Source organism: Podarcis vaucheri (genome assembly GCF_965113315.1).
Source record: "Podarcis vaucheri genome assembly, chromosome: 14".
In the NCBI taxonomy this organism is placed as follows: Eukaryota; Metazoa; Chordata; class Lepidosauria; order Squamata; family Lacertidae; genus Podarcis; species Podarcis vaucheri.
In genome coordinates, this window is record NC_138752.1 from 26337655 (window position 1) to 26365647 (window position 27993).

Here is a 27993-nt window from a genome sequence, read left to right on the forward strand (position 1 = left end):
TATTTTTTTTGGGGGGGAGGAAATGAATGAATTCCTATGCCCCACAAATAACCCAGAGATGTATTTTAAATAAAAGCACACATTCTACTCATGTAAAAACACGCTAATTCCTGGACCGTCTGCGGGCCGGATTTAGAAGGCGATTGGGCTGGATCCGGCCCCCAGGCCTTAGTTTGCCTACCCATGGTATAAAGTTTTGGGTAAGCACACTTACTCTGGAGTGTGTGAACCACCCTTAAAAAAGAAAAAAAACCTCTGGACTGCCAAGTAGCACAGATGTTGACTTTTTTTATTTACATTTAAAATTATTTGTTTGCTGTACAGCGTCGTCTCCTTGTATGGCACCGGGTTGACTTTTTAAAAAAAAATAAGGAGAAATAAAACGAAGCAAGGCCGAGGACGTGTTGACTGATCTGTGTGGGAAGCAGGCACCAACAACATGACGCCCCTTTCCGAGGCGTTTGGTTAAGCAGCTGTATTTGTCTGTGCTGAGAGTTCCTGGAAGGGTGGGAGGGAGGGAGGGAGGGAGGGATGGGGGTGTCATCAGTGCTCTGCCTTCAGCACGGCCATGTGTGAACCCAGATTCTCCTGGAGATAATACAGGAGGTGCAGTTCATAGTGTTCTCCAGACTCAGGGACCCTGATGCTGTGCCTCTCTTGTGGATAGATCTAAAGAAAGGGGGGAAAGGAGTCAATTTTCCTTCTTTCTTGAGGTATTCACATAATCTGCTGCTTCAGATGTCTTGTAAGGCCTTTATCTTTTTGCCCAGGCTTTCTTTGGCCCTGCCTTCGCTGTCTGAATTCTTATTTTTAATATGCTTTTATACTACTGCTTTGCTGGTTTTAAGTTCTATCACTGCATTATTGTTGCAGTGATATTATTGCTTTTGTGTCGTGTGTTGCTAGGTATCTTTCTGAATGTTTTTTGGCCTACAACTCCCATGATCCCTAGCTAGCAGGACCAGTGGTCAGGGATGATGGGAATTGTAGTCTCAAAAAACATCTGGAGGGCCGAGTCTGAGGAAGCCTGGTTAAGAGGTTTACAAATGCTTCTCTAAATGCCCCCCTTTATCACATATACAACACAACACGACAACGGCTAATAATAATAATAATAATTTATTATACCATGTCCATCTGGCTGGGTTTCCCCAGCCACTCTGGGTGGCTTCCAATGAAATATTAAAATATAGTAGTCCATCAAACAATAAAAGCTTCCCTAAACAGGGCTGCCTTCAGATGTCTTCTAAATCCCCCCACAAAAGCATCTGACCCACCCAGCCCACCCGTCCCCCTGCAAACAAAACATACTGCAACCAACCAAACACAACCAACCAAGCTCTGAACCCTCCATTCTCTTGCAGTGCCAGTAAAAATAAATATATATGTATAAATAAAGAACCTACCCATGTGATGCTGACGCAAAAGCCCTACAAACACTATGCAACAGAACGAAATATCATTTTCGCCCCCCACAACCGATCTCTCTCTCCCTCTCTCCTTCTTCCCCCAAACGCACAATGTCTTTAACAATCGTGTTTCATACCAAATGTAAACGAACTGCGACAAAGACTCAACGAATTGAAAGTGGAGACGCTCTACGTACTTTCTCTTGTTGATTTGTTGGTTTTATTACACAAGAAAATCTTTAATAAAAACTTTAAAAGGGGGGGAAGCTTTTATAGAGGAAGAAGCAGGAATCCTCAAACTTTGCCGGGGGGGGGGCACATTTGGAAATTGCCCTTGGCACCTCAAAGCAACCATTTCAAGAGAAGAAAAACTAGAAACGCTCGCAATTAGCACTGGTAAAAAAAATTAACTACTAAACTAAATATAGCCAAGGGAATTAAACCAAAAGACACATTTTGGGTGAATTGGCATCCTTTTCTTACATACAGTGCTAAAGAGGAAAATCCTTTTCCACAATATTCCTTTTTTCGTTTTGTTACTGTGATTGCATGTGGTAACTGGAACTATCACACCACTAAAAACAGAACAACTTCAGAGATCTAAGCACTGATGTAATGTAACCTCACGTATTCAGAAAGTCCGGAAAGGTAAGCTTTGTTCTAACGCTATGGTTGCTGTTTTGTAATTTAAGAAAATAAAGTTTTTGTTTTTGTTTTTTTGCAATGCTCAGAACCATAACAAAACAAGCAAAACACCTACACCACACCCCACAAAAAGCCCAATAAAGCACAGACAACAACAAGAAGTAGGCACCCCCCCAACCAACCTCAACTGTTTTGATAAAGAAAATTAAAAACTAGAAGGGACAGGAGCGGTTGGTGGGCAGCAGAAACGATGGTTAAGAGCAGGAGTCAGCAAACCTTTTCAGCAGGGGGCCGTTCCACTGTCCCTCAGACCTTGAGGGGGGCCAGACTGTATTTTTTTTGGGGGGGAATGATGCAAGAGCACCATGAGCCCCGGTGGCTGCTTACCTGTGTCTTGCGAGCAGCAGGGGCTGGTGGAGGGACTATGAGCGGCGTGTGAAAGGGCTCCGGAGAGGGGCTGCTTAAAATGGCAGTTGCTCAAGTGCTGCTGCTGGCACCAACAAAGCCCAGCCCCCTTCCTCCTCTAGGCAGGGCGGGGAGAAGCCAGGAGGAGGGAGGGAGGAGCCGCCACTGCCATGGAGGGAAAGGGAGAGAACACACACGCTGGCAATCCACATGGCGATTCCCAGGCCATCCGTGGGCCGGATCCAGAAGGCAATTGGGTCTGATACGGCCCGTGGGCCTTAGTTTGCCTACTCATGGTTAGGAGGTTCGGAGAAGGCCAGGATATGAAGCCTTTGTGGATATGAAGCTTATCCTAGCTTGTTCCGAAGGCACTAACCACGGTTTCTCAGTTGGGACAAAACGGTAAACTATAGCTAATGGAAGACTCCCTGGTTTGTTTGCTATACTGTGAAGGGGAAAGCAAAGGAGATGTGTATGTGACCAAAAGGCATGTTCGTATCTGGCTGGGGCTGATGGGAGTTGTAGTCCAAAATGGGTGGGAGGGCACCAGGTTGGTGAAGGCTGCCCTAGAGCATCTTACCTGTAGATCGTAAGGCTTCGCAGCCCGGACCAGAAAACTAAGCAAGATGCTGGTATGTGCAAAATGAACATTTTCATCGAGGAATCCATGCAACAGTAACAACCGGTTGGGTCTGAAAGGACCAGGGGAGAAACAGTAAGCAAAGCTTCAGATCGTTTGAATTAGAATTTCTTCGAATTCTGGTATCGTCTGAAGATACCTATGTATCTAATACCAGAAGGGGAGCGTGAAATAACAGACCCCCCAGGGTTGGAATTTCCCCCACTGCTTTATTTTCCCCACAGCCCATTTTAAGTGTTCAGAAATAGAGAGAGATTCATAAAACCAATTAGTAACAAAATGCAAAACACAAGTCATACTGGGCAACTGAAACCTGGATCTGAAAATCAGAGTGGCAATTCTTTTTTCAGCTGACTATCCCTAGGAAGTGACACAGAAAGATCTTTAGGCCTGCTAAATGAGTTATGTTAACTTTTTCCAGTGTTTTTTCATTCAACCCTCCAGTTAAAATCTAAATAATGGAAGGGAAGCTTTAAGCTGACATGTTTGGGATTCCTTTTTTTAAAAAAATAAAGTTGTTGTTTTTAGAGTTTATAAAGAGAAATACAAAACAATCTCAAATATCCTTTTTGTCCAACATAAAATAAAAACATGACAAAAAAAGAAAAAAGAGATAAGAAGAGATAGAAAAGAACTTTCAAGAGGACATAGAAAACATGCAATTCAGAGATTAAAGAACTTCCCATTCTTAGTCTGTCCACTATATATAATCATTTCATCCATGTTTAGGATTCCAACAAAATAATTTCCAAACAAAGTTTTGAATTAGCTAGGTCATCTAAACCATGCAAATATCACAATCCTATCGATGACTGCTTATAAGTCGTATTAAGTTCAATGGAACTTACTCCCAGGGAAACCCATATAGGAGGGTTGGGGAACTTGTGGCCTTCCAGTTGCTGCACCCCAACTCCCAATGGCTCCTGCAGCCAGCATGACCAATGGTCAGGGATGTTGGGGAACTGCAGCAACTATAGGACCACAGACCAGCCACCCCCGGCACAGAAGATCACAGCTGAAATGCACTTAAACTGATTTCCCCCTTGTAATAAAATGATTTAACTACTTTCGGATATTGGGCTAACGGTTCCCATATCTACAGAATATGCCTGTTCTAGTTTAGTTATTTACCACTTTTTGCCGCAAATGCCAAGAATAATTTATGGGGTAAACCTCTGTGAAGCAAATCAAATCAAAACGACTGTGTGAAATCAGATCTCTCATCGATTTAGGACAGCAGAAATGTGTTCTAAGTTTTCTGGAAAACCCACATCGCTGATCCCAAGGCTCCAAAACAATACAGTGGTACCTCGGTTACATACGCTTCAGGTTACATACGCTTCAGGTTACACACTCCGCTAACCCAGAAATAGTGCTTCAGGTAAGAACTTTGCTTCAGGATAAGAACAGAAATTGGGCTCTGGCGGCGCGACGGCAGCAGGAGGCCCCATTAGTTAAAGTGGTGCTTCAGGTTAAGAACAGTTTCAGGTTAAGAACGGACATCCGGAACGAATTACGCACTTAACCCGAGGTACCACTGTACACTTCCTCCAGCCTCCCATCTCTCCATTCACTGTCCCGGAAGATTTAAACACAGAATTTAAACCCCAGGCCAATAAGAAAAGGTGGGAACGGATGGCAGAATACCAACCTAAGTCGGAAGAAGCAGACAGTGTATGTGTCTGTATGGAGGAGCTGACAGGGCCACTCTAGGATAGAAGACACAATCTTCCCTCTCAAGCCCTGTTAACAACAACTGTGGCTGATCTACAGCCAGCCACTAGGGTGGTATGTCTAATTAATGCACTTAATTAGCACTGGGGCTAATTGCGTAATTTGAGGCAGGGGGGAGGTCCGCCTGCAATTTCTTGAGGCAAAAGTTAATACTTTAATGACAACAAGGCTAGAAAAGCAGATTACTCGTAATGGGCCGTGATTATGTAAATGCCCATTCAAGTTTATTAAGTGGTTCTTTACTACCACGCAACCGTTTAAGCATTTAATTAGGCAAGAAACAGCAGCGTTAGGTCGGAATGTAGCACAGTTGGGGGTGAAGGGGGGGCAGGAACACACTTACTCTGAAGGAAACTTATCCGCTTGCATAGCCACAGAGCCGAGGTAATAGCCCTGTTCGTTATTATCTGGGTGACCCATGTAGCGCTCGGTGTACCCTGTATCGTAGAAGAGCCACAGGGTGACTGGGGCACCAGCAATGGCAACCTATGGGGAAGAAGACGGTCAGTGTTGTGTTATTCTCATTAATGCATTTATTTCATAAAATGTACATATATAACACTGGATTGTTGGGGGGGGGGAGGGAATATGAAAGCAGTCTGCAAAAAGAATGAAACAATGAAATTATAAGTAAAAAGAAAAAGTTGAAAACCCCAATGGCAGCTTTTGTGTAATGTGACTCCCCCCCCCTTTTAATATAATTTTTATTAATTTTTCTGTTTTACAATTTCAAACAGACATTTTACATCCTTCAGATATCAATGACTTCCTTTCTTCTCTTTCCATGGTTCATTTGACATATCTTATATCCCTCAGACCTTGTGGGGGGCCGGACTATATTTTTTTGGAGGAAATGAACGAATTCCTATGCCCCACAAATAACCCAGAGATGCATTTTAAATAAAAGCACACATTCTACTCATGGAAAAACATGCTGATTCCCGGACTGTCCACAGGCTGGATTTAGAAGGCGATTGGACTGGATCCGGCCCCCGGGCCTTAGTTTGCCTACCCATGCCGTATTCCGACATTGTACAGAATGGACCAGCTGATGAGATGGTATCTGTTGCAGCCGATTGGCTAGGTATATTAAAGACCACCTTTCAAGTTATCCAGTTCCAAGTTTTATGCAACTTTATATAGTGGTACCAATACCTTTCGGTCACCATGGGCAGAGATGACCAACTTTTTTATTTTTTGAGGCAGGCACTCATTTTCTCCTGACTGAAAGTGAATTTTTCCATACAAACTTGACCCCTTGCAAACGGGATTCTTTTGGGGAAGGACCATAGGTCAAGAAGGGTTGATCACTTGCAGAGGGTCCCAGGTTCAACCCCTGGCAGCATCTGCAGGTAGGGCTGGGAAAGATTCCCTGCATGAAACCCTGGAGAGCTGCTGCCAGTCAGTGTTGACAATACTGAACTAGATGGGCCAATGGGTCTGGCTCAACATAAAGCATCTTCTTACGTGTTATATTTACTGATGGTACAATCAATCCTAACAAGACTTGAACTGTCAAATGAACAGGACATCTTGCAAAAGCTGGAAATGGAAACACACAACACAAACACAAACACACAGCCAGCTGTCTTGTTGCACATTATCCTACCTTGAAGATTTCTGGCTTCTGCAACAAGGCCATAAGGGAGAGGTATCCCCCGTAGGACCAGCCATGAATGCCAACCCGGTCCAAGTCAATGAATTCGTATCGGGAGGCCAAGTACTGCAAACCTTCCACTTGGTCACTTATTTCAATTTGTCCCTGTTGGAAGAAACCAACCCCCACCCCCCAAAAATAATATTAGGCTTGGAAAAATAATGGCATCATGGACAATGGGGAGGGTAAAGTGTCATCATGCACAGGGAAGGGTTAACATTACAATCCGTAGCTGTTATTCCCCCCCCCAAAAAAAAATCAGAATTAGGCTTGGGGGGGGGAAGCCTTCTATGACCTCCAATGCACTGCTTTTTCTGAACCTAAATACAACTGGGAAAGGAGGGATGAGGCCTCTGAGGCAGAATTCTATGAGATTATCTCATCTCTTAATAAAAACGCAAGGTTGCAGCACTCAGACCTGTGTCAGGACTTCTGTACCCACTGAGCAACTTACCATCTTATATTTAAAGGCACCTTCGAACTTCAGACCGCGGTGGCAGGATCCCCTGTTGTCAATCACCACCACAACATAACCAAGGGACGCTAGGGTGTTCAGGCGGAAGTATTTGACCCCTTTAAACCGGTTGTTCACAAGTTGCACCTGGAAGGAAGCGCAGATTAAACGTCTACATTGCACACATGGGGGCTGATTAAAAACAGCATTTTTATATTAACAGCTTCCAGGAACAATGTTATCAACAGACCTGGGGGCCCCCGTATATGAAGAGTACTGTGGGGTACTTCTTCCCGAGTTGTAGGTTGTGGGGCTTGTAGATCATCCCATAAAGCAAAAACCCTGAGGAGCTCTCGAAAGAGAAGATCTCGGGCGGAACGTAATCTGGGAGAGGCCCTGCAAGGATGCAAGCACAGGTGTCGTTTGCGTTCGGCATGGCAGAGTGGAGTTGGCCATTATATCCCAACGCTGAACATCCACAGGTTCCCAAACCCTTCAGTCCAACCCATCTCAATAACCACAAGCCTCAATTTAAAGCAAGATGTATTTAGCAACAGCTTCAGATGGGTGTGTGGGTGTCCCTACTGGCATCCAGGATGTCACAAGTACTAGCCAATAGGTGCCTTCAGATGTTTTCTAAATGTCAGGTAGTTGTTTATCTCTTTGACATCTGGTGGGAGGGCGTTCCACAGGGCGGGCGCCACTACTGAGAAGGCCCTCTGCCTGGTTATCTGTAGCTTTGCTTCTCGCAGTGAGGGAACCGCCAGAAGGCCCTCGGCATCGGACCTCAGCGTCCCGGCAAAATGATGGGGGTGGAGACGCTCCTTCAGGTATACTGGGCCGAGGCCATTTAGGTTTAAGTCTGTACACCCCTGCATAAAATCAGATTCTGACTGCACAACCACAATCCTTACACCAGGAAAGGGGGAAGCCCAGTCAGATGGGCCAGAAGTGGCCCTCCAAGCCTCATAGCCCTCAGGAGCCTCCCTAAGCCACTCTCCTCTCTCCAGAAAACCAGTCCTGAAAGGACCCTCCTCAAATGCTTTTGCCTGGCCTAGAATGTGGAGGGGTGTGTGTGTGCGTGCATGTGTGTGTGTGTGTGTGTGTGTGTGTGTGTGTAGAAACCTCTGACTCTGGCTTGGCCTACCAGACAGAGGCCATAGTTGCATCTGTTGCTCTGCACACCAGGGCCCTGTGGCCCGCTAAAGGCTGCCCATGAGGGAATATGGCCGTTGGGATGGAAAAGGTTCCCCATCTCCACCTCACGGAGTCCCACCAGTTTTCAACTTTCTTCCTCACATGAGGAAGCACTGCAAAATTCCTTCAGGATGCTTTGTAAGAATTGGTTCACACGTGAAACGTACTGACAAATAATGGAAGAGTTGTCACAGAGGATGCATGAGGGCAAGGATGAAACAAGGCTCAGGGACAGCCTGGCGCCATATTTGAAATACCTGTGGAATCTAAAATGGTAGCCCAGAATTCCTTGGACCTGTTGGAAATGTCATCTTCGAGGCCGGTCAGCTTGTAGAGTGACACCTCGTGCGGGTTCCTCTGGTTGCTGAATTTACAAATCACCATGTCGCAGTTCTAGAGGGCAGGAGGAGAAATAAGTGACCACCTCTGAAAACCAGCTTGGGCCTACCAGGCAATTTCCCTCAAGGTTTATGCTGCCATCACATGGTGCTTTATACCATTTCCCTGTTAGTTTCCATTTTATATTTGAGCTTTCACCCAATGTAAAAGCCATCTCCGGAAATGTTGTGGAATCTCATAGATGTTTAGTGCTCGTGCCTGTGTTAATTGGTTCCAGAAATAATCAGTTTGCAAACCAATTAACCCATAAAATTGCAGGAGTAAAGTGATGAAATTCAGGGTTGTGCATCAGCGCACAGTTCCTTCCTGCTATCTTCATGTGGGAACTCAGCACAGAACAAAACCACAGCGAAGGAGGTGAAATACCTGACTGACACAGCAGGCGTGGGAGAAACCAGCTTCTGTCAGCCGCTTGATCTCCGCAGGGTTCTCGTAGTTAACAACATACAAGTGATGTTCCAAGGGGGAATCCTTTGTACCTTCAAAATATACCAGTTTTTTAGCTTCATCGACCCGGATCTGATAAAAAAAACAAACACACACACAAAAAAAACACAGAAGTGACCCAAGTTTGTAGCATCAACAATTCCCAGGTTGGATTTAGTACTAAGTTCATTTCAACTGCCTATGTGGAAAGCTAATTTAAAACCCAGGTATACCTAAAGGAAGAAGTTACACCCCACTGCAGCCTCCTGGCTCAGGAAAAAAGCTCTCAGGTGAATCTTGATGCTGGCCAGAGAATGAAGCGGTAGGAGTGACTATACCACTCACTGCAGGGCACATACCACTTCCGACTGCAAATCCCTGCAAACTGAGGACTAGCACATCAGGAACAAGGGGTCTATCTCAGCACAAACTATGGAAGCCGCCCAGAGTGGCTGGGGAGGCCCAGCCAGATGGGCGGGGTATAAATAAATTATTATTATTATTATTATTATTATTATTATTATTATTATGCCAACTATGTTTGATTTCAACTAATGGGGAGCATTCAAAAGATGTGTACTCCTCCCTGGATGAATACTGAGACCCGTGTTGCCAACTTTCTTTTTTTTAAAGAGGCTTCTAGCATCTGCAGAACCTGAGATATGAAGGAAAACACACAAACGCTATTCTCGTTTTCTGTTTTTGTGGGAAATTAGCCAACTTCCCTCCCTTTCAATGTCTTGTTTGCTCCCACCCCCAGAAAGATCCCTTTGGACACCAATGCTCAGGGGAGGAGTGGGAATTCCGAGACCTGCAATGCCTGTTTTCCCTCCATTACACAACTTCAATTGCATGTTTTTTCCCACTTTGGATTTCGATGGGTATGTCCCTAACAGGACATGAAAACAGGGGATGTACAGATTCCTGAGCCTCTGGTGGGGTTGCACAACCCCTGTGGCTGCTTCCTCATGCCCAGTTACCGTATTTTTCGCTCTATAACACGCACCAGACCATAACACGCACGTAGTTTTTAGAGGAGGAAAACAAGAAAAAATATATTCTAAACAAAATAGTGGATATATGATTTTTGTGGTTCATGCTGTGGCCACAGACATGTGATCTGACAATGAGTTTGGAGTAGTCCAATGCAAAAATCCTGAGGATCCATGTGGATCCATGCTTTGTAACCACGGAGGAAGGAAGGAAGGGGAACCATGGATCCTCTGCTCATGACTGCAGCAGATCCCCCCCGCCACTCGCAGGCATTCCCTCCATAACACGCACAGACATTTCCCCTTACTTTCTAGGAGGAAAAAAGTGAGTGTTATGGTGCAAAAAATACGGTACTTTGTAGGGGCCACAGATCCATGGAACGAAGCTGCAAGGTGGCGTGTCACAGGTAGGAACGCCACTCTCTTGTTTGTTACTGGAGAGATCTGCTGTGCAGGTAACTCGGAGCAGGGCTTTCAGTGTGGCTCCCCCTGTTCTGTGTAATAGCTGCCAAGTCAAGATACGACAGGCACCCATTTTTTTCTGCAGTTTCTGGAAACAACTGATGACATTTCTCTGCCAACAAGCCTTCCTAACCAGACAAACTGGTCGCTGCCATCGGCGTCCACATTACATTGCGGTTCAAAAAACACAAAACAACCCACCCCCCATGACATCCTGTTTTTAGTTGTTTTTGTTATATTTTCTACACTGTTAGGTTTTCTACATTTTACATAAGATATGCATGTGGAACGTGAACAATAAATGACAACAGCAACAATGAACCTAAACGATAATTCCACACAAATCCGTGACTGCATTGTCTGTTCTGTTTTTCGCTATGTGGGAACTAAGGTTGCATTTAAGTTTCCCCCCTTGATCAGACTGGCTTGATGCTCAACCCATGTTTCAGCTCATGCTTTTGGGGAGAGGTCAAGCACATACTTAAAATTCCCGAATGCATTTGCCAAATTAAAAATAAAATAAAATTGAAGGGTCTTACGTTGGACCCGTGTCGGCCAAGAACTTCCCATTCCCCACTGGTAATTGGCACCTCTTCTCTGATGGGACACAGGAAATCACCTGCAAAAATCAAGATCAAAATTATCGGAATGTCTGCGCGGTGGCAGGGGCTGATGGGAGCTGTAGTCCAACAGCAGGCAAAGGCTGCTTATGGGGCTGCTACAAGACCCTCTCCTGGGCTGTCACCCCACACACTTCTGAGGGCGGCGGAACAACCCAGAGGGCCCCCTCTGCTGATCTTGACATGCCAGAAGGCTGGTAAGGAATCACAGAATTGCAGAGTTGGCAGGGACTGCAAGGTTCCTCTAGTCCAACTCCCTGCAAGGGAAATCTGGGCATTACAAGCTGGCGTTTGGATCCTTGCCTGCCCAGCACGAAGCAAGCCAGCCAGTTTCGGCTGTCAAGTTCTCCAGTCTAGATTACAGAGAGAAAATGCAAATTGTTGCTTCGTTTGCATACTGTATTCCACAAATGTTGGGTACCGGTCTAGACAAAGCAAGGCACCCACACTTTCCATATCTTTCCTCTTGGGCTACTGAGATTCCTTACAACACTTCAAACTCATCTTCAGAATCATAAGGACTCGCAGCTTACTTTACTTTAAAGTGGGGCGCAAGCTGACCTGCGGAAGTGCAGGGTGCTTACAGCCCCAATCCAAGCCTAACGGGCCACTGCAATGCTGAGATGCCAACCTGAAAGAAATCTCCTAAGAAAATGAATTCCCTCAGCCACCTGGTGCAGTTTATTCTATTTCATTTGAACTTAGGAGCAAAAACAGCCAAAGCTGGTTACTTGGAGCAGGGAGTCCTCCACTCGAGCGCTTGTACCGGCTCTCCTTTAAAACAGTTGTGATTCTGTACAGGTGCCGGAATCCTGTTTTGCACTCGGAGGCAAAGATAAACTCTATCTCATCCTCATTGGTCTGGGGGAAAACGTGGAAGATATCGTGGACCTGTTGGAACACAGGAGGGTTGGAAGTTGAACCGAAGGATGGAGACTGGGCCCGTTCGCACGCAACTGTAAACTGAGGTTTAATATTATGCGGACAAGCCTAGTCAATGCAGAGCAAAGCGTTTGCCTCCCACACCCCTTTCTTTCTTCTTCCAGCACAGTCATGGCAGAGTCTTTTTTCACTTTTAAGGAACGCCAGCTTCGTGTGTTTTATGTTTGAACCAGGAATCTTGGTTTAATAATAAAAATAAATAAATAAATAAATATTTATTTCTACCCCGCCCTTCCCGGTTCAAAAAACCGGGCTCAGGACGGCTAACAACAAATTTAAAACACTTAACTGATGCTCCGGAAGGATGCTCCGAAGGCTGGCGACGGGAGGAGGTCTTTCCGCCCCACCGCCAGGCTTTGGAGCAGGCTTCCGAAGGCTGGCGGCGGGAGGAGGTCTTTCCGCCCCACCGCCAGCCTTCGGAGCAGCCTTCCAAAGGCTGGCGGTGGGGCGGAAAGACCTCCTCCCGCCGCCAGCCTTCGGAAGGATGCTCCGAAGGCTGGCGACGGGAGGAGGTCTTTCCGCCCCACCGCCAGGCTTTGGAGCAGGCTTCCGAAGGCTGGCGGCAGGAGGAGGTCTCTCCGCCCCACCGCCAGCCTTCGGAGGAAGTCCGAGGACAGTGGGGAAGACGCGCTGCGCTTCCCCGCTGTCCCGGAGATTTCCCTATGGGCTTTCATCTTGCGAAGCAAGCCCATAGGGAAATTCGTTTTGCGAAGCGCCTCCAAAACGGAAAACCCTTTTGTCTAGCGGGTTTTCCGTCTTGCGAGGCGTTCGTCTTGCGGGGTACCACTGTAGTCCTATTTGGGCCAGCAAGGAGACCAGGGGAGAATTAGCTTGACACAAGATCTGTTTAGTTAAGGTTTGGAGGTGGCTTGCTGTGAAACTTATCCGTTTGTTTCAAACCAGGATCCCTAGTACAAGCAATTAAAGCTAAGCTGGGATTCTTTAAAACTGAAACTAAGCTCTGTCAAAGTCTTCCTCCTGGACACAAAGCGTTAAGGCTTGCCAGCACACTGCAATGGAGCACAGTTTAGTGTTACCTGAAAATACGGTCACTAGCAAAATCAGCGTACCCTGAACAACTCAGTCCTTCAGCCACCTTTGAGGTGCCTACCTCCCAAAATTCCCCTGCCTGTCCAGTCATTTCTTACACAATCAGCACCTACCATCCCCTGGAGCCTGTGTGAGCTATTTCCTGTAGGGCAGGCAAACTGACAACCCACTTTCATTTAGAAGCTGCAATATTTGTCGAGATTCTGTAGCTGACACTTTCCCTCCAAGCAGTTATAACGTTGTCAATAAACTATGACATCACACTAGGGCGTGGCTGAAGAACCTCAGACCCAGGAACTGAACGTGGCCCTTCAGGCCTCTCTATCCGGCCCTGAGGACTTCCTGTAGGATCCGCCCCTTCACTAGGCCACACCCCTCATCAACCCTGCTTGTATCTGGCTTGAATGTGTCCTTGGACTGTGGCAATGCTTCTTGTTTGCCTGGATAGAAAATCACGTGATTAAGCGGGGCATAGGTGAAGCCTCTGACGTGGGTGTGGCCTGAACTTAAGTCTGTTGCACAAAGGCAAGAGCCACACCTGTTGCTCCACCCACTATTGCCTCTTGCTCCACCCACCACTAGCATGCAGCCCCCGGACTGTTGCCCAGGTGGCTGAATGTGGCCCTTGGCCTGAAAAGTCTCCCCGCTCCTGGTCTGGGGGCTGCTAGCAGGACTTCGCTCAACGGGATAACATTCTTACATTTATCCAGATGTCTGTTGTTTCCTCGTAAACAATCAACGGCGTGACAGAGTCAGGCACTGCGTCGATCAGCTTCTGCCTCTCCATGGCGTCCTCTTCCACGGGGATAAATAAAGCGGGGGGAAGGAGCACAATTTGAAGCCGCGTTTGAGAGCGATCAAGCAAGATGGCCCAAGCACTGTGGACGGAAGGGGGAGAGCTTCGGAACATGGCAAGAGCTGCGGCTGAGCACTGCAGTCGAAACACCAGCTCCCACAACCCCAGCTGGAGAGATCCGAACCCAAGACCCTGTGGATGCCAGTGGGGCTTCCTTCCACGTTTCCGAGCACAGTTCCAAGTGTTGGTGCTAAGTTTTAAAGCCCTAAACGGCCTCAGCCCAGTATACCTGAAGGAGTGTTTCCATCTCCATCATTCAGCCCAGACACTGAGGTCCAGTTCCGGGGGCCTTCTGGTGGTTCCCTCACTGCGAGAAGCCAAGTTACAGGGAACCAGACAGAGGGCCTTCTCGGTACTGGAATGCCCTCCCATCAGATGTCCATGCAATAAAGAACTACACAACTTTTAGAAGACATCTGTATCAGGAAGATTTTAATGTTTGATGTTTTATCGCTTTTTTATTATTATTACTAATATTCTGTTGGGAGCCACCCAGAGTGGCTGAGGAAACCCAGTCAGATGGGCGGGGTATAATCATCATTATCCAAGGAAGAGATTTGGACATTGAGCTCAACAAAAAACAGCTATGGACTATGCAAGGGTCATTTGGAACAACTGAAGAAGGCTGATTTCATATCATATCAATCACAAATATGTTGTATTATAAATGTTATTGTTATTTATTTTGGAATGCCCCTTAATTGGGTCTTGTCAGGGGACTGCCATCGGAACAGGGGAGGGAGGCAGGGGGATACAGAGAGCCTCCCACGTTGTTGAGGAGCAGCGCCTCGTCCAGCGGTGGAGAAAGCTACACCTCCAGTGGAGCAGAGGGGGAAGGGGGCAGCCGAGCAAGGGGGAGGGCTCAAAGATGCTACTGAGTGCCTAAGCGCCTCATCTAGCCCGGCTGGCCAGGAGACAGACACGCCATTTCCGTCGCCCAGTTTACGCAGAGGGGTGAAACAAAAGGAGGGAAGGAGGAGATTTGGGGTGTCTAAGTTCTTATGCTGGGGGAGAAACCAGAAAGGGCCACTCCCGGAATCTGCAAGTGACAAGGATGGACATGAACTTTGTGTTTCTGAACTGTAGTTTGCACCAATAAAACCTGTAAAAGACAGGTCGGAGTCCTGCCTGGTTACTCGCAAGCAACCACCACCAGCACCTGACAGGTCTCAAAAGCAATACAGCAAACTGCTTAGAAGCATGTTAATGGAATGGGATCAAAGCATCGCAAGAGGTGTTGAAATTTTGAGAGGTTGGATAGTTACAATGGAGTGGTCTCAGGGTGCACATTTTTATTTATTATTATTACTATTTATTACTATTATTATTAAATAAAAATGTATTTAAAATTTATTATTATTATTAAAATAAATAAAAACTAAAAAAGAAGCATATCTTGGCACTAAGCCATATGTACCGTAATAAAAAAACATTTATTTATTTCATAGAATCATAGAAGTGTAGAGTTGGAAGGGACCCCAAGAGTCATCTAGTCCAACCCCCTGCAATGCAGGAATCACAACTAAAGTATCCATGATAGGTGGCCATCCAACCTCTGCTTAAGAACCTCCAAGGGTTTATTATATCTGTTGACCACCTTCTTTCCTCCAAGGAGCTCAAGGTGGCAGACATGGTTCTCCACTCCCCATTTTATCTTCATAACAACCCTGCAAGGTAGTTAAGCTGAGAGAAAATAACTGGCCCAAGGTCAAGCCCAGTGAGCTTCATGGCCAAGCGGGGATTCGAACCCTGGGATCCCAGGCCCTGGGCTGATCCTCCAACCATAACGCCACACCCAATAATAACAAAGCCCTCCAACACCAGGAGTTTGCCTCCTGCTCAGAACAGTCCAGTTCCAGCCAAGAGCTGCTGGAGAAATGCAGGAAACCATACAAACACGCACTATTTCCCCTCTCGGGTCCATCCTGCTCGAGTGATATACTCCACGCCTTCAAACAAGATCTCGAAGGGCTGGACGAGTTCCTTGTCAACCACATCGGAAATCTGCCAAGAGAGGTGAGGGTGAGGGAAGTACCGTTTAGAAAAGCTCTCCCAAAGTGTGCTCTGGGACTGCTTTTAAAAGGTCTTAAACAAATTCTTAAGAATTTTTTTCTCCATTATTGTTTGCTACCCTCCAGGCTCCTCTGGGAGGAAGGGTGGAATACGCATTTAATACATAAAAAAATATATATAAGCTACTAATTTCACTAATTACTGTGATTGTAATTCATTAATGAATGGTTTGCACATTAGTGGACTTGTTTCAGTTAATATGCATCTTAATTAAATTAACCCCACAATAAAAGGTAAGGTAAAGGACCCCTGGACAGTTACGTCCAGTGAAAGGCCACTATGGCGTTGCGACGCTCATCTCGCTTTCAGGCCGATGGAGCTGGCGTTTGTCCACAGACAGCTTTCTGGGTCATGTGGCCAGCATGACTAAATCGCTTCTGGTGCAACGGAACACCAGGACGGAAGCCAGAGCGCACGGAAACGCGGTTTACCTTCCTGCTGCAGTAGTACCTATTTATCTACTTGCACTGGTGTGCTTTCAAACTACTAGGTTGGCAGGAGCTGGGACAGAGCAACAGGAGCTCACTCCGTTGCGGGGATTCGAACTGCCGACCGTTTGATCGGCAAGCCCAAGAGGCTCAGTAGTTTAGACCACAACACCACCTGTGTCCCCACAATACATAGGCATTAATCCTACCAATTCACAATGATCATTTACCGTATTTTTCACTCCATAAGACACACTTTTTCCCTCCTAAAAAGTAAGGGGAAATATATGTGCGTCTTATGGGGCGAATGCAGGTGGGAGGCAGGCGGGAAAAGCCCCCAAGAGCCGCACACATGCTCCGCACACATGGCCGCGTCAGTCCCTTCTCCCTCCTCGGGGAAAAGCCCCCAAGAGCCCCGCACCCTTTAAAGAGAGTGCAGCTCTTGCTGGCTTTTGTGGGAGGTGGGGGAAGGGACAGAGGGCAGCCCCTCAGTCCCTTCTCCCACCTCCCGGAAAAGCCCCCAAGAACCGCACTTCCTTTCACTAGCCGTGTAGAGCATGTATGCTCCTCCTGGAGAAAAGCCTGTAAGTGCCGCACACACGCTCCTTGCAGCTCGTGAAAGAGATCACAGAGCAGAGCCTGGGATGCATACAGGCTCTGCTCAGCGCTCCCTTTAAAAATATTTTTTTTCTTGCATTCCCCTTCTAAAAACTAGCTGCGTCTTATGGTCAGGTGCATCTTATGGAATGAAAATACAGTATTTATTCATTCATTTATTTATTCATTCTGCTGCTCTGATATCCCCCTCCTCCAGGAGCACAAGGGGGCATACAGTGTTTGCCCCCTCCTCAATTAGTCCCAACAACAACCCTGGGAGACAGGATGGGCTGAGAGGCAGTGTTTGGCTCAAGGTCACCCAGTCTCCTTCATGGCTGAGTGAGAATTTGAACCCTAGTTTCCCCCAGCTCCTTAGTCCAACACTCTAACCAGAACACCACACTAGTTTAAAAAGATTTGTAAATGGCCGTAATACAAACCATATGAAATGTACCTCCCGTTTTGCAGTGCAAGAATCCAAACCTTTGCTTGCCCGCCTCCGCCGCCGTTTGGGCATGTGGCCCCCAGAGGATTTGAAACAAGGTACTGTGGCCCTCAGAACGGGAATGGCTAGCCACCTTTGTCTGAAGGGGTGCCTCATGTTTCTTGCCCCGCTTGCTTTCCAGCGGCTTACCCATTTGCCAGCAGATAGACAAGTCACCAAACTGATTCAAATGAGGCAAAACAGAACATCAGACTTACTCTGCCCTCAGCGTTGATGGTTATTTCAGACAGCTTGAAAGTTACTTTGGGGTTAGCGGTACCTAAAAAAGAAAAGACAGCAGTCAATGGTCACTAAGGAATGGTACAATTGTTTCAGGGCAGTGTCCTAAAAGTTGGCATTTTCTGCTGCTGCCCCTACACATGGAAATGGCTTTTCAATTATAGTGGTACCTCGGGTTAAGTACTTAATTCGTTCCGGAGGTCCATTCTTAACCTGAAACTGTTCTTAACCTGAAGCACCACTTTAGCTAATGGGGCCTCCTGCTGCCGCTGTGCCGCCGCTGCACGATTTTTGTTCTCATCCTGAAGCAAAGTTCTTAACCTGAGGTACTATTTCTGGGTTAGCGGAGTCTGTAACCTGAAGCGTATGTAACCCGAGGTACCACTGTATTTGGTTCCGACAGCTTGTAAAGATGTATCTTTTTGCACAAGCTTTCCTTATTCTATAAGGTTGGATCCTGTACCATTGATAATTTTGTATGGCTCCTCCCCCCCCCCCCCCGGTTTTTACTATATTGTTTGAGAGTTTCATGTTGATCTGACCACTCAGAACATTTTAAAATTATGAAGTGGTTTGGAAATTCTCTTAAAAAGTGAAATAGTAATGCAGGGCTGAACCCAATGCTAGTCCTACTCAGAGTAGGCCTGTTGAAATTAACGGACGTTGCTAACCCAGACCCATAAATGTGAGTGGGTCTAGCACTTTGCTGGATATACTGTAACCCAAAGCAAATACATTTTACACTGAAATGGAAAGGAACTGCTGGTGGCTTTCACTAGGATTAAACCGCCCCCATTTGAGCCATAGCGCAATCTATCTCACCGGTTTTGGGGTACCGAAAGGAATCTGTCCTCCTTGTCTCCAACATGGGGGATGTGACATGAATTATCTCCACCTCCGACTCGTCATTCTCTTCATACAGAATTCTAAGGATTTTGCCTCCACCTACAGCTACCAGAAAGATGGATGCAAAATGAATTTCAATTGGAACAGATGCAAGGTTCTGCATTGGCAGGTATAACCAGCTGCACAAATATAAGATGTGGGACATCTGGCATGTGAAAAGGATCTAGGAGTCTTAGTAGACCATGAGTCAACAGTGTGATGCAGCACTGAAAAAGAGTTAATGCTATTCTGCATACTTACTCATCTCTGAATCGGGACACCACCAGTAGCCGGAGTATCTGTCAAACTCTTCCTGTAGCACAAAGGTAGCAACCCCAGCAGACTTGGGGTCCTCTTCAATGTTGGCAAATTCTGTGAAGGCAATGCCAAGAAACATTATTTTTCAGAGAGAAGAATGCCCATGGAAAGCTTGAAGCATGCATTGTGACTCATAAAATGTCCATTATTGTAGCTGGAATGGCAAGGACTCAACCCCACAGGGGGGATGGAGAACCCCTCTGGCTCTCTGGACCAGGCCCTTAAGAGGGTCAGCTTTGTGGGCCAGATATGACGAGTGGACCTATCAAAATTCATTGGATATCTTTACAAGTCTCCACCATCCTGCTTTAAACTTCTAATGTCGGAGGTTTAAAAGGGGACTGCAGAGGCTCAAACAGGAGCAAGGGGAGTTGTCTTAACAATCTTTGCAAAAGCACTCCTTGAAACAGCCAACCTCCTTCTCCTTTAAGCAACTGACCGAGTGGGTTGACAGAAAAGCCCCCTGCCAACTGGCTAACTGCACCAATATTTAAAAGAGCAGGAGCAGCTGCTTCAAAGAGTGCTTTGGCAAAGGGCTTGCGCTTTGCAAAAGCACTCTTTGAAACAACTCTGCTTCTCTTTTAAGAGAGTGGGAGGCGGTAGAAAGGAGTTCAGCAAAGGCACCTTCCTGAAGTCAACAAGCAGGGAATTCCAAAGTGTAGGTGCCACTACACTAAAAGATCCGTTTCTTACAACTGCAGAATTAGTATTATGTGGCACCTGTAACAATGCCAGTTCTGCAAACTGAAGCGGGCACAATCTCTACAGACCCCATGCCAGAGACTGATGGCCCTCCTACTCTGTTGGGGCATCCTTGCCCGTGAGGAATGCGTCACCCAGTCGGCTCACGTGTAACTCCCAAGCCACTTTTACCTCCTCACACTGCCCCACTCGTGCTGCCCTCGACTTTCTTCTGCTTTTGTCCCATGCTAAAGGCAACCATACCTTTGTGTACAAATGTCAGCCTCCGTTCTTCTTTGGTTGCTAGATTGGAGATCCAGATGTCGTTGCTATGGATAAAAGCAATCCAGTTTGGATCTGCTGGGCAGAGCTTGGGATCCATCCGTATGTTTGGACAGCTTGTCTCTACCAAATTGGGCTGCAAGGGTTGTTTCTGCAAAAAAAGACCGCAGGAGAGAAAGACGCTGGAAAACAGCCCTTTTGAACTAGTGAACCCTTCCCATGAGGCTCAAGGAATCTTTGCAGAAAGTGTCTGGGATGCCGTAAGAGTCAGCGAGAGTGAATCACCTTACGGACTTTATTAGCTTAGGAAAAATGGAGAGTAAAGGGAGGGGCATCAAATGAACCGGGAGATGTTTCTCACCCTCTCTCTCAATATTATTTGATTATTCATTTATTTCAAATGCGTATAACTCGCCCTTCCTTCACCAAAAGAGGCCATAATAAGAAAACCACACAAATGCCGTCGTAAGCAATGCGGCAGACAGCAATTAAAAGCAGCATTTGTTCATTTAGAATAGTGCATGCTACTTTCAAATAAAGAATATTAGAAGTCAATGGGGTCAACCAATGAAGTAGAGGCACAACCTCTTCTAGGAGTGAATCCATTGCTTTAACCATGCACAGTGTGAAGAAGTCCTTCCTTTTGCCCGTCAAGGATCTTCTGATACTCAGCTTCATTGGATGGTCCAGAAATCCAGTGCTATGAGAGAGGAAACTGAAGGAAAACTCTTCCAGAAGATCTCAGTTGGTGGGGAGGATCAGCAACACATGGCTAATTGCCTCCCATGTTACAGAGGCCCAACTGGCCTCCACTAGGAGTCTGGTTACATATTGTGGAACACTCTTCCAACAAGAATGTGGCAAGCACCTAAGAGCCTCAGGAGAGCCTGCAGGATCAGGCCAAAGGGAGCCCCTCTAGCCCATTATCCTGTTCTCACATTGGCCAGCCAGGTGCCTCCACGTGAAACCTCCAAGTAGGTAAAGGTAAAGGACCCCTGGACGGTTAAGTCCAGTCAAAGGCAACTCATCTCGCTTTCAGGCCGAGGGAGCCGGCGTTTGTCCACAGACAGCTTTCTGGGTCAAGTGGCCAGCAGGACTAAACCGCTTCTGGTGCAACGGGACACTGTGATGAGTGTCAGAGTGCACAGAAATGCCATTTACCTTCCTGATGCAGAGGTACCTATTTATCTACTTGCGCTGGTATGCCTTGAAGCTGCTAGGTTGGCAGGAGCTGGGACAGAGCAACGGGAGCTCACCTGAACTGCGCAGACTCAAACTGCCAACCTGCCGATCGGCAAGCCCAAGAGGTTCAGTGGTTTAGACCACAGCGCCACCTGCTCCCACTCTCCAAGAAGGACCTGAGCACAAGAGCACTATCCCCTGCAGTTTCTAGCAACTGTCACACACACTTTTGATTTTCAGTTGTCTCTTAGAGACCTTTTTCAATGCAGATAAGGCCTAAGTAACTGTCTACATTTTTTGATCATTTTGATGACATTTCCCCCCCTTTAGTTTTCATGGGGTTTTGCATTTTATAGCATATTGCATTGTATATTTTATTGTGGGGTTTATGTTTCAGCTATTTTATTTTTTGTTGTCCCCCACCATGCTATACTGTATGAATTGACAACATATACACATGCTGAAATAAATAAATAAATAAATAACCCCTGAAGTTTGGACGACTAGCAAATAATTGTAACCCGCTTCCAGCACTGATGTCAGGCTGCACTTTCCCATTAGCCTCCGCCCTCCAGAGGGCACTGTACCTAAAACCCAGGGCATAGAGCAATTCACAAAAGTCTAGCTTGCCGGTCTTTTATTACCGTGAACCCATGGGGACCTCCATCTTTCACGTGGTAAATCCCACTTCCGGCTTGGAACAGGAAGGTGCCACTTTCTTGGTGATAATCGTAAGAGGCGATACCAACCGTCCCGATCCGCTTCCTTTCCCGCAGCAGCTCCTCCTCCCGAGAGTACATCCCATAATCGAGGCTGGCCTGACCGGGAGAAAGCAAGAGGGAGAAAACTACAACCCACAGCCTGTGTTTTCTTTTGTTGTTAGGGTGTTTTTTCACTGCCACTGAGGTTTTTTTGTTTTATATTGTCAAAGAAAATCCAAAGTATGATTCAGCAAAAGTTAATTTATGATTATGGCTGCAATCCTATGCAGAATTACATGAGGGTAACTCCTGCTGAATTAATTCTAAGCATTTATATATTTGTATTGTTTACTACATCCTCCCTATCACCACCCAACCCCAGCTGGCATTCCCAAAACACTTACAAAAAGAGGGGAGGGGGAAATACAAATATTACAAATCTATAAGGTAACCCAGAACTGGATAAAATACTGCACAACCATTAAAGACTCGTGCATTTTTAAAATTTCAGACATGCACAGGAGCAAGATGTGTCTGATACAGAAAGCAGTGGGACTCAGTTGCAACTTCCTTAAGGTCACAATCCTGTGTTTATTTATGTGGGGTTTAATCCCATGGCATCCAACTAAAGCTGCATTCACACAATAGCTTCTTCCACTTTACCAGTGTTTCTCATTCCATTCATTTCTTCCTTAAATTTGAGGCTTCCTTACATTACGCCACTTATGAGAAACAAATGGAATTTAGTGCATTTTTAGCACTCGTTTCCATGTTATTTGATTCCAGAAAAAAATCCATTTGCAGCCCCCTTAACCCAGATAATTGCAAGGGTAAAGTGACAAAACCTGGGGCGCTACACCAGCATACAGTTCCTTCCTGCCTTTTTAATGGGGGAATCAAGCACGCATGTGCAGGAAGGGTCAAAATGTCATTGTCCAATGGCATTTGTTGTTGGGCCCAATGACGTGATATGTAGCATGACATGCCAGTATTATTGGTCAAAAAAACACAGTTCTATAGCACAATAGGTACTGCAATGTGAATGGAAAATTAGGAAACAAGACAGAAACACTAGCATTATAATCAGGAAAACAAATGTGGTATTTCCTATGTCTGAGTGTGCCCAAAATAAAGGGGGTGGGCTTGCTTCTGTATACTCATAGTATGAGAAATGAAGTCCCATGGATTCCAAAGGGGGCTTACATCACAATGATCAGATTTCCCCCCATGTAACTGGAGAGGAGTCAACCGACCTGTTTTAGACACCTACATGGGGGTGTTAATTTTTAGAATGCACTACTCAATATTTTCATTATCGATTTTTTAAACTGCAATATTGACAGGATGCATTTAGTTTCGCTTTAGGGTTTCTACTTTGTAGATTTAAAAAAAAATATTAAACAGATTAAATATAGATTAAATATGTTGATATTCAGCTAAAGAGCAGACCCACTGAAACCAATGGAAGTCCCAACAATTTATGTGGGTTTACTCTTGAGTATGAGTAACAGTGGACATCTCCCATAATAAACAAACCCTTGCTGAATTGTGCCCAAAGACCTCTGCCATGCCATTTTCCTTAAGAAAACGGCAGCAAGCAGGCCGAGGCAAGCTGCATTAAATACTTTTTTAGGTAAATGGAAGAAGGAGCTATCTCAGCAAAGGGCAGTTCACCAAATGCATACAAGCAAAAAATATTAGAAATGGAAAATGCTTTGAATTTTTAATTGGCAACGAGTGTAGCTAGGCAGGAGGAGAGCTGGAACAAACATTAGAGCTACTAAGATTCCCTTGGCTAATGGGTTTTCATCTTTGACAGCTGCCAGTCTCTCAAACAGGGCGTGTCATTACCTGGAAGACTGTCCACTGGAAAAGGAGAAAGGGAGGGGATGAGATGTGTAAGATTCAGGCTAGTCACCTACGTGAAAAAGATCCAAGAGTGGCTTCCACGAGAGCAAAAGAATCGCAGCCTTGTTTATGTTTTTGGGAACCTCAGAATAGAAAAGTGTATTTTCTCTGTTCTCACCGGACATTGCTGAGTATTAAAAAACAAAACACAGTTTGCAATTTATTTATTTTTGCATTAGCAGAATACCAAGCAGATAAGAAAGAGAGAAGCCAAATCCTGTTGGGAGACTTTAAAACCAAAAACTACCATGATTTCTAAAATAAACCCTTTTCGATGCAGTTCTATTTTTATTTTCATTTTCAGTCAGCATTATTTTAACAATTCACTATTCAGCTAATAAAGTTAAGAACAAGTAGCTGATTCGGCTTGTAACCAATTCAATTTTAACAAATCTGCACATTTCCCAAAATCTTAAGGAAATAAGAATATAACATGAGCCTTCCTGGCTTAAACTGAGTATGAATCTTCACATGGCATTATTTCCACCACCCCGATAACTGGTATTTAGAGACAGACAGGCTTGGTTTGAACTAAACCATGGCTCACTGCTCTGTGAACCCAACATAGGTGGCCAGGAGGACGTCTGATGAGTTTATTCTCACCTTTAAGGGTTACACATGCCAGCTTTATAACTCATGGTTTAAAGCTGGGTTGCTTGGAAACTAACCATGGTTTGTTGCAAACTAGGATCCCTGGTTCATACACGTTGCTTAGCTGAGATTCTTTGAAAGCAACACTAAACACAGCATAAATCCTCCAGGCTGCGTGGGAAGCTGTCAACACTTACCCAGGTAATAGACCCTGTCTGAGTGGGGGCTCTCTGCATCCGTCCTCTTCACAAAGGTGAAGTCGTGGGGCGCCTTGGCCATCAGGCAGCCGTGGTCCTTCCTGGTGTCATTCAGCAGCTTCTTCAGGTGGCTCCAGGAATACCTCTCCACGTAGTACGGTTCCAGCTTGGCCTTCTCTCCAGGCGCCACATTCTCCCTGTGCTCGGCCGTTTCAAAGATTTCGAGCCCTGGCTGCTCAGTCTCCATTGCAGCTGCCATATTGCATGTTGATTCCTGGAAGGGAAAACCCCATGAAACCTCTTTGAGCTGCAGCAACCTCTCCCCAGCAGACCAGCCGTGGACTGGAGAGGTTCTCTGATGTTTCAGGAAGGGAGACTTTCCAAGGCTACCTGGAGATGCTGGGGACTGAACCTGAGACCTCACCTCAAAAAAGGGGTACTGCAGAGCTGGAAAAGGCTGGGAACCAAAACGATCAAGGGGGTAGAGAGATTCCCTTATGTTGCAGCGCTTGGGACCTTTAAGTTTCGAGGAAAGGAGAGTTGAGAGGTGACATGATAGTTTATTTTTTAAAAAAAACATGCGTGGCATGGAGAAAACGGATAAGAGAAAATTTTTCTCTGTCTCTCGTGACTCTGGAATTCATGGCTATCTAATGAAGGTGAATGTTGGAAGATTCAGGACAGATAAAATAAGTACTTAATTCGTTCTGGAGGTCCGTACTTAACCTGAAACTGTTCTTAACCTGAAGCACCACTTTAGCTAATGGGGCCTCCTGCTACTGCCGCACTGCCGGAGCACGATTTCTGTTCTCATCCTGAAGCAAAGCTCTTAACCTGAAGCACTATTTCTGGGTTAGCTGAGTCTGTAACCTGAAGTGTATGTAACCTGAAGCGTATGTAACCCGAGGTACCACTGTAAAGTCCTTGCTCCCACAGGTAAACTATGGAACTTGCTCAGTGATGGCTACCAACTAGGATGGCCTTCAAAAAGGATTGGACAAATTGATGGAGGAGAAGGCTATCAAAGCCTGCTAGCTATGCTCTGCTTGCATGTTTGGAGGCAGCAATGCTCCTGAATGCAAGTTTCAGGAAACGGCAGGAGGGGAGAGGGCACTTGGGCTCCCGTCCTGCTTGAAGGCTTCCCACAGGCACCTGGTGGGCTCATTGGCCAGCTCCAGCGAGATCCTCTTATGTACTTCTGCAGCTGACTTACAGGGAGTCTTTCCAGCCCTACCTGCAGAGCAGGGCAACTGAGATGATCAAAGGTCTGGAAACTAAGACTTGTGAGGAACAGCTGAGGGAGTTGGGTATGTTTAGCCTGGGAAAGAGAAGATATGATGGCCATCTTCAACTATCTCAAGAGCTGTCACGTGGAAAATGGAGCTAGCTTGCTTTCTCCTGCTCTGGAAAGCAGGACACAAACCAATGGATTCTAATGACAATAAAGGAGATTTCGAACAAAACATCAGGAAGAACTTTCTAACACTAAGAGCTGTTAGGGTCAGACAGCGAAACAGACTCTCTCAGAAGGTGGTGGACTCGCCTTCCTTGGAAGTTTTTAAGCAGAGGATGGATGCATTATCAAGCTGAGATTCCTGCACTGCAGGGGGTTGGACTAGATGACCCTCAGGGTGCCTTCTGATTCTATGATCCTGTGATCCTTTGCTCTGCCACTGAGCTACAGCCCTTCCTCAGCCTTGGAATGTGCCTTTTGCTGATGCCCCATCTATATTGAACATTTAAAGCTGTATCACACCACTTTGAATAACCCCAAAGAATTCTGGGAGCTGTAGTTTGTTAAGGGAACCAAGTTTTAGTGAGAGATCCCGTTCCCCCCACAGAGCTGCAATTTCTAGAGTGGTTTGACTGTCAATCATTCTTCCCAGGGAACTGTGGGGATTGTAGCTCTGGAAGGCAATAGGGGTCATGCCATGACTGTGTAAAGCTTTAAATATTTTTGTGCACATAGGGCCTGAATGAGACCAAGAGTCCATCTAGTTCCTTTGACATTGTTTACACAACTCTCTGAGGCTAGGTAAAGGTAAAGGGACCCCTGACCATTAGGTCCAGTCGTGGCCGACTCTCGGGTTGCGGCGCTCATCTCGCTTTACTGGCAGAGGGAGCCGGCGTACAGCTTCTGGGTCATGTGGCCAACATGACTAAGCCTCTTCTGGCGAACCAGAGCAGCGCACAGAAACGCCGTTTACCTTCCCGCCAGAGCGGTACCTATTTATCTACTTGCACTTTAATGTGCTTTCGAACTGCTAGGTTGGCAGGAGCAGGGACTGAGCAACGGGAGCTCACCCCGCCGCAGGGATTCAAACCGCCGACCTTCTGATTGGCAAGTCCTAGGCTCTGTGGTTTAGCCCACAGCGCCACCCGCGTCCCCTCTCTGGGGTTATTTCCATGTTATTTCCCAGCCCCACCTGGGGATGCTGGAAATTGAGCCTGGAAACTTCTACATACCAAGCAGATGCTCCACCATTGAGCTACAGCCCTTCCCCTAAAAACAAAATGACATTTCAGGTCTCGTGTCCTGAACATAAGGACATAGGGAGCCGGCATGTACCAAATCAGACCATTGCTCCATCTTGCTCAGCATCATCTACCCCATGGGCAGCAGCTCCTCAGGCTTTCTGGATCCCTCCCAACCCCACCTCCAGATGCCCGTGACTGAGCCCGGGACCTTCTGCATGCCAAACAGGTGCTCTTGCCACAGAACCACCAGCCCTTCCCCCTAACAAAAACGGACAGGTGCCTTATAGCGCGTCAGATCATTGGTCTGCCTATCTCAACGCTGCCTACACTGACTGGCAGCAGATCTGCCGGGTTTCAGGCCGGAAATCTCCCCCAGCCCTACCTGGAAATGTGGCGGGGTTGAACCTGGAACCTTCTGCATGCCAAGCAGGTGTTCTGCTCCTGAGCTTCCGCCTTTCCCCTGCCAGGAGGTGGGTAGGAAAAACAGACGATCACCTCTACTCCTGGGTGGCCAGTGCCCCCGCTGTCCACCCTCTTCCCCCCCCCCTTTCTCCGGCCACGGAGGCCAGAGGCGGAGGGGCGTCGCTGCTCTCTGTGGGGGAGAGGAGAGATTTCTGTGTACCGGAGGTGGGGGGCGCGCAAGTGACCCGCTGGCCTGGCCGGCGAGGGGCGCGCGGGGCGCAACCTACTCCAGCCTTGCGCAGGGCGCGGCGCCCTCTCTTGGGGGATCCTGCTGCGTCCGAATGGGGGGTGGGGTGGGGTGCCAGGCCTGCTGCTCTTCCCCGTCTCCCTGGGGTGGGGTGTTGCTTGTGTGTGTTGTGCAAGGGGGGGGGGTTCCGTCCTTACTCACTCCCGGGGGCGGCGCGTCCCTGGCCGGTTCCTCCTCGTCTTCCTCCTCCTCCTCCTCCTCTTGCTGCTGCTTTGCTGATGTTGCAGCGGCGCTTCCGCTTCCTCGTCTGCCTCCGGCGGCAGGAGCGGCGCCCCACGCCCTGCCGGAGCCCGCGCGCTCCTCACACCGCCCCCGCCGGGCACGGAGGAAGCCCCGGAGCCCACGAGAGCG

At 46.8% G+C, this 27993-nt stretch overlaps 1 protein-coding gene across 3 annotated transcripts; it reads right to left on the reverse strand.

The window, feature by feature from the left end:
* Positions 1 to 268: 268 nt before the first annotated feature.
* On the reverse strand, positions 269 to 27947 carry DPP8 (dipeptidyl peptidase 8). Of its 3 annotated transcripts, XM_082198407.1 has the most exons (21): positions 27784 to 27876; positions 27316 to 27393; positions 24456 to 24729; positions 23682 to 23794; positions 21703 to 21876; positions 19859 to 20027; positions 18857 to 18967; positions 18533 to 18661; positions 17689 to 17750; positions 15792 to 15892; positions 13733 to 13910; positions 11772 to 11931; positions 10960 to 11039; positions 8907 to 9059; positions 8399 to 8534; positions 7195 to 7340; positions 6945 to 7091; positions 6443 to 6595; positions 5177 to 5319; positions 3040 to 3151; positions 269 to 669 (listed from the first exon to the last, which is right to left on the reverse strand). In XM_082198407.1, exons 2-21 carry the CDS (start codon positions 27352 to 27354, stop codon positions 544 to 546), a joined length of 2706 nt encoding a protein of 901 aa, XP_082054533.1. In that variant the 5' UTR covers positions 27355 to 27393; positions 27784 to 27876; the 3' UTR covers positions 269 to 543. The 3 variants fall into 3 exon arrangements, with proteins under 3 accessions (XP_082054533.1, XP_082054534.1, XP_082054535.1); XM_082198408.1 differs by lacking the exon at positions 27316 to 27393 and having other exon boundaries at positions 27784 to 27947; XM_082198409.1 differs by lacking the exon at positions 27316 to 27393 and having other exon boundaries at positions 27780 to 27927.
* Between the last annotated feature and the right edge of the window lie 46 nt (positions 27948 to 27993).